Source organism: Chelon labrosus (genome assembly GCF_963514085.1).
Source record: "Chelon labrosus genome assembly, chromosome: 3".
NCBI classification, from domain to species: domain Eukaryota; kingdom Metazoa; phylum Chordata; class Actinopteri; order Mugiliformes; family Mugilidae; genus Chelon; species Chelon labrosus.
Window position 1 is genome coordinate 28,473,501 of NC_140339.1, and position 12,444 is coordinate 28,485,944.

The window sequence follows — 12,444 nt, forward strand, 5'->3', positions numbered from 1 at the left end:
AAGGGCAGTAGACAAAAACCTGACAAAGAGGGAAATGCAGCATTATCAGATTGTGCGTTTTTTTAAAAACAATCAGTCTTAGCCTGGAACACCTAGACGAACAGCTGTCAACATTGTATAGACAGAGTTACTGCAACATTTTACAGTCTTGCGTAATAGTTTAACTGAAGGAAGGCCCAATAAGGAAAACAGAAAAATGTCACAAATATGGAGAGCAGAGTGAGGCACACCCTTACACTGCACACAGTGTACTCAGTTCTTCTAAATGCTAAACTTCCCCAGAACCCAGCTAAGTATTTCTTCCTCTATCAGTGCCAACTTGGAAAGCACCCACAGCGTAGACAGAGAACTATTAAATGGAAACAGAGTGTTTAAGAGAAAACATCAAGCTGGATTTCTTTTATGAAGGTACTTGTTGTTGATGGAGAAACTCATTGACTGGCTACTATGACTCACCCTCATTCGTTTGTTTTCTGCTTTTTAATTCAAAAGGTATTCTTTGGCCACATTTTACCACCGCTCCAGCTACAAACGCATTACAATGACTTTCATGGACGCCACCAGCATAAACAAGAATTTTTTTTTCTCTGAATATAAAGCAGATGTGACTTGCCAATTTTATAACTTTGTAATTTTATTTTGTCTGTCTAAAGTACTTTCTATTGTTGCAGTCCAGAAAATTTTAAAGCGGGTTCGTATGTCTGTATGAGGAGGCAGCAAAGTGAAAGACAGCTGTTCATGGGTTGTTGTCTCGGGAACTTCTTAAAACCTGGCTAAGACACATGAACATATACTGTAAATACACACATAAATAAAATAATGGCATAGTCAGGAATAGTGCCTGTTGCACCTATGCGTCACGTTTATCTGCCACATTGCACATATCTCCATGTGTATTATTTATTCATGTTTATGTAGGCCTGTTGCCTGTGCAGGGGCTTAAATGCATCCCTACTGACCCTGAGGATTGGATTCATATGGCACACAACTCATCTACACACATAAACACACACAAATCCAAGTGTAACCCAGTCTGCCCCTTTTCCACCTCATTCCCCTGCATGTCAAATGTGCCTCTATTCATAACAGATTTTCAGATCCCTTTTCTATCCAAACGGAAACACCAAAACAACTGGCAAAGGGACACGCCACTGTTATTCCTCTCTTTTTTTCCAGACACAATTACAGTGTATGCATTATCACTAGCATTCCCTAAGTAGAGGGGAACTTTCTCAATAATTTTATTCATCAGAAGAGTCATTGGGATCATCTTTCGCAGTCACTAGATGGAAGAAATATGTTAGAAAATCATAAATTGCACAAGTAACAATTTTGTCATTCAAATCACATATGGCTGATGTGTTCTTAAATAGAACTACATTACAATGCTGTCAGTGTGACACCTTTAAGGCTATGTTTATTATCTGTTTAGTTGTGAACAAGTCTGAATGCATGGTATTTTGCAACATCACAAGGATGTACAGTCAGCGCTTGACATGCTGTAATGATATCTAAAAGCTACTGTTTAGAATGATACTGATGTAATTAATGTGACCAGTGACCCAAACAGATCAGCCCTGGGGGACTACTGGGTTTTATCTGTTGTGTCAGCAGTGTAGACACTCACCCTCCTGATCTCCTCTTGCCTCCACGGCCTGGCACAGTTCCTCCCATCCTCACCTGGCTGGACCCAACTGCTCCTGGCATCGCTACTGTCCCTGGCAACTCACTTCCCATTTCTGGAAAATAACAACAGTAACAGAAAGGCAATTAAGTGTGAGCATCAGAATCGATAACACAAGGCACACAAGGCTGCCAGTGAACAGCGCACGTAGCAGTAAATTTGCGTCGGCAGAGTTTTAACCGGACTGGCTTTCTGTCCAAGTAGAAATATCCGTCAGTCTAACTGCAGTGCACGTGTAAGTTCAAATAAAGGTTTCAGCCACAAGAAAGTGTTTCTCAGGTACACAGAGATGTGTGAATGTGTAAAAGAAACCAGTTTCTACACCAACATGCATACAAATGTAAATGTGCAGTGACATTTGTAAATGTGCTCATAAACATGAACTCTATAAAGAATTTGCTAATACATACACCGAGTGTAAATTGTCTTTGATTAATAGTACGAACTCTCAATCCTTTCTACCCCAGGAAGGCCTCCTAATTGAATGTCTGTTTACATATGACTTTTGAGACGCTGCTGCCACGCGTTAGATTTGCAAACGTGTCTGTTGCTCTGGGGTTTGTTTGCCCTTCGCTAGGTCTCACAGGCCAGGCGGCATATGGCTCAACTCGCAATATGCCTTCGCACCTATGCTGCCTAAGTACCGCCAGGCGGCGGAAGCACCTAGTGATTTTACACACGGCAGTCATGGTCCATAACAGTTGTATTTGCAGTGTTGCTGCAGCAAGGCAGACGACGAAGTCTGGAACGCTTGCTGTAAGCTCAAGAAAATAAATGAGTGCACACATACTCTTGTATATTATAGCCCAAGGCTCAACTCTTAGCAACCCAGATACCCAATTCTGCTTATCTAGAATGATGTTTTAGAAATCCATACATATTTTCCTGTGCTCAGTTTCTTTAATAGTGCAGTGCATTTATTGACATTAATAATGACAGTAAATACACTGGCTGTAATACTCAACATGAAGCCCCTGGGCACTGTGTCATTATGGCTGAGAAGGATTATAGTGCATGCCAATTCAGCTTCAATCTTTGTCTCCTATTTACCTCTCTTTATCTCTCACTGCATTATTTTCCTCCTCGCTTATCCACTAGTCTTTTGTGTTTGCCTTGCTGTTTGCTCCTCCATCATTCCGCTCTATTCACTCACTCAGTCATTCGGCCAGATGCAATGGATAGGCCAAACAAACCCTCCTGTATGCCCCAGTGCACCAAATAACATAGTTAATATTTGATACCGTGTGCATTCCCTTCCACGTCTTTGCTTCCAGAGAAACACACAATCACACTGAAGGGCCTTTTAAGGAGCAGGCTTTCATCATTCATTCATGAAGTGGGTATGAGTAACACACGACTCCAAACTAGCGTAATCTGATGAAGAGAGGGCTTTACCTGACAATCTGTGTGGTCCTTCCATTCGGAAACAAGGGCACATAAAACGAACTTTTCCGTTCAGTTTCAATAGGCATTCTGTTGTACAAACCACAGTGCACGTGACTATTCAGGTGTTACACCTGGACGATACAGACAAGCTCTAGCATTTTAAAACATTCCCTTACAACACTGATGCTAAAATCAACTCTATACGACACCGGTAGGGCTGTGTAATTAACCAGGCATTGACAAAATAGTCAAAAGTTAATGGCACAGTTGGCAACACTGAAGTCTTGGCTTGAGAATTTAAACCAATACAACCTTTGGTGAAGCTAAGTACACATCGGATACAACCCAAAACAAAACTACAGTAAATGGTAGATGTAATGTGTTTTAAAGTCAGTGCCACTCTGCTATATTTAAGAAAGCTACTTGTACCATGTTTCTGAATGCACAGTAACACTAGCTTCATACTGACTTGTCCAAATAGCAAACTGCAGCTAGACTAGCAGCTGGCACAACTAACTAAACTAATAAGCTTACTTTTCTGTGTCACTGCGCAAGTTGATACAAAGTCTTGAGAATACGTGCTCAAAGCTGCTCTTCTTGCAAAATAGGACTGGGCAGGGTGACAAAAAGTACACAAGCATGGACTTTGACAATCTGTATTAAGAAACAGTATATTTGCTTTTCTTAAAATTTAAATTAAAATGCTTCTGTGGGGTAAAAAAATATTGGTATAGCATGTATTACTTTAGTCTTAACAGTGCTCTGATATTTTCATGCTGTTTTAAGGATGTTCATCATGCAAATTAGTAGTAATGCACAGAAGAAAATAGTGGTTGAGTTACTGCAGATGCATTCTTTTTCATTCATTCATTCATCTTCTGACCGCTTGTCCTGTGAAGGGTCGCGGGGGCGCTGGAGCCTATCCCAACTGTCATTGCGCGAGAGGCGGGGTACACCCTGGACAGGTCTCCAGTCTATCACAGGGCTCTTTTTCCATTCAATTCTATTTATATGTACATACTATTTTCTTCTTTTTCTTTGCAGCAGACAGGCATGGCTTATAGAATCGATTCCTCCCACTGGTGTAGCTGTGTCATTGTCACTAGAGATCTGTGAGGGCTCCACTACTGAACACTGGTGTAAATTCACACCGGTGTCCTTTCTATGCCTTTTACATTGTGAACCCCTTCCCCAAGTATTGTTTTTATCTAACTTCATTGTTTATATTCCTTTTATTAATGCCTTCAGCCACTCTAATACCCCTCCCCTTCCAAGTGTGCTGGGAGAGCCTGTGGTGGTCGACACAAATACAAATGCAAAAGACCCTCTCAAGACCCAGTGTGTTGTTTGTCCATTGTGGGCTACCGTAGAAACAAGGCAGTGTAACATGGAGTGAATCCACTCCCCATGAAGATACTAATGAAAACACAATTATTTGTAGTTACACGTTAATATATACTAATGAAAGTGTTATTATGAATACAGCATTCAATTTCTGTAAACGGAGCCCCTTAAATATTACACGCTAGTCCTCTAATGAATTACTGGTTATGGTCGCTTATCACACACTGCACGCATAAATAAAGGCACGCAGTCAATCAAAAGCCTGGTTGTGACTCAGTCACATAGAGCATGTATCCTCTGACAGCCATCAGCTAAAAAGCCCTGGGGTCGAAGGCATTGTTGAGCCTCTTGGGAGACCAGGGGAAACTTTCTCCTTTTCAATCGCTGGTCTCAATCCAACAAGGTTGCTGGTATTCTTTCTCATCCCTGCCATGCTTAATTTCTATCCTCCATGTGACTTTTACTCAACCACAAAGTCTATATAAAAAGCCTTATGGATGATTCCCATTTGAAAATGACAATTAATACAGATATATACAGTGTACTTATTTCCTTTATAAGTTTTGAGGAAAGGCTGTGCAGAAAAAATATATGATAAATGTATTTCTACAGCACTTTTCTCCCTACTTAAAGTGCTTTACAGTCCCACTGACACATCTACCCATTCACTTACACGTATTCATACAGCAGCTAAGCGCTAGGAGCAACTGGGGGTTCAGTGTCTTGCTCAAGGACATGTGGTGGGGTCGTACTGCTAACCCTCTGGTTCATGGAGGACTGGCTCTACCTAGTGAGCCAAAACCACCCAGAAATGTGTCTCTTTAGAACTATGTTTATCTAGACGTCTTTTTTTTTATGTGATTATTTATTCATTTCTTTGTGCTGGAGACTATCTTGACTGGGTTCCACTTGAAAATAAAATAACTACAATGTAATATCCAGCGAGAACTTTTAAGTTTGACACCAGAACTGATGAATGCATGATGATACAACAGGAATGGGTGCAGTGGAGTTTTCATAGATGAGGTTACAGTACAATGGTCAGAATATACAGGGTGCATTTGATACTGTTCTCAGTATCTGAACGTTGAGTCAAGTCAAGGCATTACGTGTAACTAAAGTTTAAACACTACTGAGTTAAGCGTGGCTTGTGTAGCGACCCCACTTTGGCCCTCTTCTCAACATCTAGGAACAGTCTGATCTGAAATGTATAAATGTCCATGTTTAAATGTCTTGCTTTATATGACCAATGGAATGCAATCACTCACAACGGACAAGTATGAATCAATAAATGTTTGGCATTTTAGTTTATAAATGACTTGAATAATTAATGAATACCAATCAATATTAGTATGCTTGTGTAATAATTTCCTGCTGCAAAAACAATTAATGGACAAACAATTTCAGCACTAAACAAAGCTACAGTTTGCAGTCTGATCAAACAATTAGCACATGCATTTTCTGATGTTTTCAGTCATTTTTGTTTTGTGTACTGCAGTTTGATCAGTTTAATTGATGGCACTAAAATTATCTTTGTCCTCACTACACACACGCAACGCTCATTAGATCATTTCACTTGTCATTTTTCACATGCCCTTATACCAATTGGATCTGGGTGGCTGACAGCTGGAGATAATCCTGTAGTGACACAGCATTCATCCCAGGGTACCTGGTCTAAGACCAGTGTACATGGCTGTGCTACCATACCACAGCAACCTGTAAAGGCTGATCACCGATCAGCCAGCTAATTTTGTCCTCCTTTGGCTTTAGCAACAGTAGCAGCATTAACTTGGTGTCATCCCTGGACGGAGGAGCTGCACGTAGCTGTCACTGAACACTTGCACTAAACATGTGAGTGAGGATCACTAGATTACAAGGAGGGCATGACAATAAAATCAACAGATTTGTCCGTGACATGGAGGGTTTGGTGACGCCTCCATAAAAGATACAATATTCATTCCTTTGACCAATTAGATTTCTCTTCTCACAAGCTCTTCTACAATCTGACAGAGCAGTTTTTTTATTCATTCATTGTTTATTCTAACAGCACCTCATTTCAACACTCTGTATGCGGCTAAGGTGTTAATAAGCAGACCATTCTTTATTTATATTCCCTTTTCATTTACATCGCCAATGAAGTGGCACAGAGTGCGGGGTAAAATATGGTTGACCTGTTTTGATATGGAGATCTCAGAAGCTTAGTGTCTCTATCCTCTGCAGAAGCATAATTAATGCCACAGTACATTTTGTGCAGTCACCTTTGCTGTAATTAAATGAATTCTTAGCTGTGGCAGTTGACTCAAGCCATGTTAAAAAGATTAACTGCATTATTATCAAGCTCCTTAGAAATAAAATAATCATTTTAGGCTACAGACTGTTATACTGTTTGTTAAACTTAATTATTACATGTAAACGTTAGCAAACGCACCTTCATAAACACTGGGGTGACACATGCCAGACTCAATTTAAACATTTAGCACTTTACACTTTCTTTCCCTAAGAAGAAACGTACATAGCACGCAGGGATACACAAGACAGTATGTTACATGATAACATTGTATACTAGTTAATCGGTAAAAACGTGAACCATACAGACCAACGCATTTCGAGTTGATCAGAACTTTTAGAAGTGATTCCTGCAATTCCCAATTGCGCTCCAAGAGACAGAACTGTCTCGAAAGCAGAGACGTGGTTTCTAAAAGTTTAGATATTATTTCAGTTTGAGTTACCTTGTTTTGCAGAGGCCAAATTTGAAAGAAGCCGCTTGCTAAGGGGTCGGAAAATGTTTAAGTTGTCATCTCTCCTTCACATTAAAAACAGTAGGTAACACCATACTGCCCTGATAGATTTTCGTACGGTTTGGTATTTTGCTGTGTCCATAAGAGCGGCACCCGTTAGAGCAAACATATAAACCCTCTCTCTGTGTAATACAGAATCAACAGGCAAGTGAAAGAGAAATAGAAATGTAATTGACGCTGTCAGACCATTTCCCTTTTCTGACAACAAACAGTACAACAACGCTACACGTTCCCTCTGAAGGGCAGTGATGTAGGGAAATAATATGCAAAGTAACCTTTTGTATCGCCGTCCGAGGAGAGCTAAAATAGGCTAGCTTCTCTGAGGCGAGCAGGGGCAAAAAAATACGACAACAAAACGGCATAAAAGCGAACACGCACACAACATCCCATTCGTTTCGACATTCGGACGAATAAGTTGACCGCAAAATTGTGAAGAATATCAGCTGCGTGAATGTCAGCTCTGTGGGGGAAGGGGGATGGATGCTGGAGCCAGGCTTCGGCGGCCTGTCGCCGCTACAGCCCTCTCCGGCAACGGACCGAACAAAACCCCGTATTCGTTTTCCATTATTTCGAAACCGCATTCGCGAACAGCGGGCTTCGTCTCCGCGGACAGACTCGAGCAGTGACTTACCGGACGGGTTGACCGCAGCGGGAGTTGCCATGTTTCCTCAGAGGAGAAAAATAACAAAACGGCGGCGATGGAGATGACGCACAATACGGCTGAAGAGCCCCCGTGAGAGACCGTCTAAACTCCGCGGGATTGGCACGCGAGGCTCGGTCCAACCTCCAACCTCACATCCGTAGACGCGGAGGAAATATGAAGCGGATTCAAGAGGCAAAAACAAAAGCTCGTTTCTGTGCAGCGTGTATGTGTATTGACGATTTAATGAAAAACAATCCCAAAGACCAGACTTAATAAAAATGCAAGATGTCTGAATGGTAACACCGCGAGATTTTAGGGTTGCTTGAATAAATTAATGTTATACACTGTGTCTGGTTAAGTGATCGGTGTGATGTAAAGCGCTTTGAATGTACGTCTGCAGTGTTTTATGCACCCTATAAGGTCGGCTGATGATGGCGTTAAGACACTTGCACATTTTGATTTTGTTCGCTGCACACTACTCTTCATTCAGCCTGGATGTGGAGCTGCTGCAGCCCTGTCTCCTTCCAAGGGAACACCAGCTCTAAACAGTCTCACTGAGACTGTCTCAGTTCATCCTTAAAGAACACGTGTTGATAAAAACAAGTTTGTTAAAATGGCATCCTAAAATGATCATCCTCTACTTAAAAGAAACAACAACATAAACACCTACAACTTACAACCCATTAATAAAAGGTGATTTATTTTAAAGTATGGAACCCTATGGTTATGGTGGCCACATGAAAAATAATCAAAAGCGTCTTGGTTTTGTGTGGTGGTTCAGGATTTTTAGGTGTCTTGTTTGAGGGAATATTTCAACTTTAACACCCAGAGTTGCAAAACGTCTCCCACAGTCAAGGATTAACCTGGGCCCCTGTGCACAAATGAGTTAGCCACCGTGCAGTAACCCTGCGTCTCCATCTCTTTGTGCTATGTGTAAATGTTTTTTCAAAGCTGGAACGCTGCTCTGTTTGACGTGGGTCAATTTGCAGAAACAAACCGATCTGACAACGAGTAACATGCTGCGCATGCACTTCTTTGAAACAAAAGCCCAAACAAGTATTGTTTAAACAAGGGGAAAACAATGGTTGGGAACTGTACACAGAGGTCGATTAGTAGACATTTGTAGACACGGTGAGGGACTGTCAAAATAAATTACCATCTGTCTTCACGGTAATGAAGGAGCATGTCACCCCGAGGAGCAATGGCTTACTGATGTTGTTGTATTATATTCTGTACAACAGTGAGGCTTATTAATACTGAAGAATGAGATACACGACAATACTTGTTAGTAGGATAAATCATTTGTTGGTCTGGGCCTTTGAAGCAGTTTGTTAATCAGGAGCAACGTATTATTAACACAATCTTTTAAGGAGCTTTAACCTTTACCCTAATCATTTTACTCTAATCTTTATTCTAATGTATAACTTCAGATATCTCATGTAGAAGTATGAATGCACAGCATGATACTTGGCCTGTCTGTCTATCCTTTGAAAATATCTGTTTTTCAAATGAAGCACAACACCACACATGTTACACAGAGGCACATCACAGCCTCAACTGGTACTAAAGCAAATAAGTTGCGGACACACATGCAGCTGCAGACACAGGGAGTGAGAGTGGAGCAGGAGCAGGGATGTGTGCAGCACTCTGCTCTGCTCCGTTTGCGGGGCTCAGTATGCAGAGAGGGGATGCAGCAGCCACCAGTGACTCCTTCCCCCTGTTCCGCTTTCCATCCATCTGCCCCCATCATTTCATCTGCCCTCCCTCTATCCTTTCTTTCCATTAACCTGCCACCCCCCCCCTCGACTTCTCACCTTCTTGCCTCTCCCTTTCCCCCCTCTCTTTCATAGCGGTTCCTCGGTGCAGACCAGGAGTCATCCTACCTTCAGAAGCTGTGCAGGATGTGAGGGAAGCAGGTAAGAAGCCCCCAGATTCCTGTCTCTGGCTGTCTCTCTTTCTGCATTTGCGCCGCACACTCAACAGTTCTCTATTTGGTAAGATGCTGTTGTACAGGCTGTGATGGATGATTACATTCAAAGATTTTCTGATGTGTCTGTGAGGTTTTTCTAGCAAAAAAATCAAAGAGGCTTTGACATTCAAGTGCGTTTTGTATACATCAATAGTATATCTAATGACTGTAAGAGTCATTTTCTGTTTTTGTTTCATGATACGAGTTGTGCCAGAGGTGTCTTGATTGGATCAGCCAAACTGTTTGTGGGCTGGAGAATACAGAGAGGTGCTTGTTTCAGAGTAGCATCTTCAGGCAACTTTCTACTGATTCCTCAAAGCCAGTGGGACGTCAGACTATCTGATTTCCTCAAATTGGAATAATTAGTTTAACTAATAACACTAAAGACAGTGATATAGTTAGTTAGAGCTCACATTATTGGTTATTCCCATTCATCTACATATGGTCTAAAAGTAGTTAAAACACACTTTCTCTTTTCTCAGAGCCCATGGTGATGTGTTCATTTGTTTTGGTGTGTCTGATTGACACTCAGATAGATAGATAGATAGATAGACAGATAGATGGATAGATGGATAGATAGATAGATAACAAATTTTATTAAAAGCTCTGCAACGTCTACCAGCTGTCTGCGGTTTGTTGCTGGGCAGGTAGTGTAGGAGATCCTCTTCGGTGGAATCGCTGTTTGCTGCTGCCTGTTGCTGCTGGAGACAAGGCTGAATCAGAAAAGTGGTTATCTGTAAAATCAAGACCCCCAGATGAAAGGAATAATATTTAGAAGCGTTGTTAGTACAGTAACATTTTGACGGTATTTGCAGCTTTTAAGTCTGGTTGGTTAAGACACACTAACTAATAAATACTGGGTTAACCAAAGCTCTAGTTACATGTTATGTAATCTCTGGCACACAAATAATGTTCTGATTCTGTTTGTAGGACAGTCACAATTGAGCATTTTTGGGTTGCACGCTTGTAAAGGGTCTGCGTGGAGAGCAAATGAACCAGAACACTCCGCCTTTTCTGTCACCCTGTCAGCTGACAGGCCAGTATGTTTCATTTGCCAATCAAATACCTAATGCAAAGTGACTGCGGTCTCAGGCGAATAAAGGGCGTCTCTAGCATCTTCAGCTGCTGATTTGGTCTAAGAACAATGACCAGAGCATGGAACAGGAAGTTTTGGCATGGATATCTGTTATCTGTCATCCAAACGTCTGCAATATGCCAAAAAACCTGGCCCACAGATGCGAAGTCATCAGACTGAAGCTGATGGGTTAGCAGATTGCACGCAGTGCTGATTCACTTGTCCACCACTAGTTTTTTTTCTAAATGCAAGTGAAAATTCTGTCATTGTAACTAGATTGGGGACAGACCACTCTGAATTGATTTTGGCAAACAACACAACGCCTCACAATTGACTGAAAAAACAAAATAACTAATAACCATTTTCAAAGTTTGCTACTTCGTCTTTAGAGTGTGCATATATTCAAAACTAAAGTTTCCTACATCTTCTTTTGTGTGAAGCGGCGCACACTTGTCGAATCTATACTAGATGTCCTGCACATTATTCACTGTAATAGACTAATGGGAAGAAATATTGAAAGTTTTGAAAGTTAGTGAGCTGAAGGCTGAACGACACTGTACAATGGACTGTTCTTTTGTTGGTTCACATATGGTTTTACTGCCGGTGTAGCAGTCTCTAGCGACGTAATTCACATTCATTTGTGTCTCTTTAAGTATGTTCTGTTCTCACGCTGGTATGTGTTGACTGTGTTGACGCATCACTTTAAGGGTGTGGTGTTTTTTGCTGTTGTAAGAGGGGTTGTGTTGTTCTTGTAGCGTTGTTGCTTGGAGAATTAAACAACACACACGTCCTCTGTGGTCAGAAAGAGAAATCGTTGGTCTCTGCATTTCCTGCCATTTTCATACTGGCGCCTTTTCAAGGTTCACTGTCTGTCGTTCTTATGAAACAGACCTTTTTACATAGATGACCTAAGTTGATCTGACCGTCAGACGCCAGCAACTTGTTTCCATGAACCTGGGGATTAGTTGGTTTGAATTATTTAAAAATGTAATTTTTGCCATTATAGCAAAACGTGGAGATATGGACTAGAGTATGACAGTCACATGGAGCAGAACTGAACTTGACTTGGGCTATATTCCATAAGATCGCTTGTGTAGAAAAATGAATGAATTCACTGGGACAACAGCTCATTCTGAGGGGGAGAGTTTTGTTATTGCAGCGTCTGCCATTTAATTTATTTAATTTTCCCATGTGCAGCTCTTTTTTTGGCTTTAGGAGAAGCATACATTGCAGCCTGTTTCTTATTTTTTTGTGTCTGGTACAGAGAGACCGAAAATGCAATCACTGAGTGACAGAGATGGATATTTTTCTTTGCCAGTGCATTGTATCACTTTACTAGGACTAAACTCAGAAAACACACTTGTAGTGTTACAGGCTGTAATGCTAATTAAATCTCTCGAGAAGATTTTACACATTTACAACATAGATCGGTTTTGACTGTGACTAGTACTCAGCCTGAGAAAACAGTTGTACTGTATAATGTTGTCTTGGAAGGACTTTGTCACGTCTGCAAATATAACCTTAATGATATCATGGAGGTGTTAT

General features: G+C 41.2%; 1 protein-coding gene across 4 annotated transcripts in view; it reads right to left on the minus strand.

Moving 5' to 3' along the window:
• Positions 1 to 8,731, minus strand: part of arnt2 (aryl-hydrocarbon receptor nuclear translocator 2) — a 48,003-nt gene extending 39,272 nt beyond the window's left edge. For all 4 annotated transcript variants that reach the window (XM_084541205.1, XM_084541204.1, XM_084541203.1 and 1 more), the window contains exons 1-2: positions 7,844 to 8,731; positions 1,628 to 1,739 (exon numbers count right to left, since the gene is read on the minus strand). In XM_084541205.1, coding sequence (XP_084397331.1) covers positions 1,628 to 1,739; positions 7,844 to 7,874 — 143 coding nt within the window. In that variant the 5' untranslated portion in view covers positions 7,875 to 8,731. The remainder of the gene's footprint in view (positions 1 to 1,627; positions 1,740 to 7,843) is intronic.
• Positions 8,732 to 12,444: the final 3,713 nt, after the last annotated feature.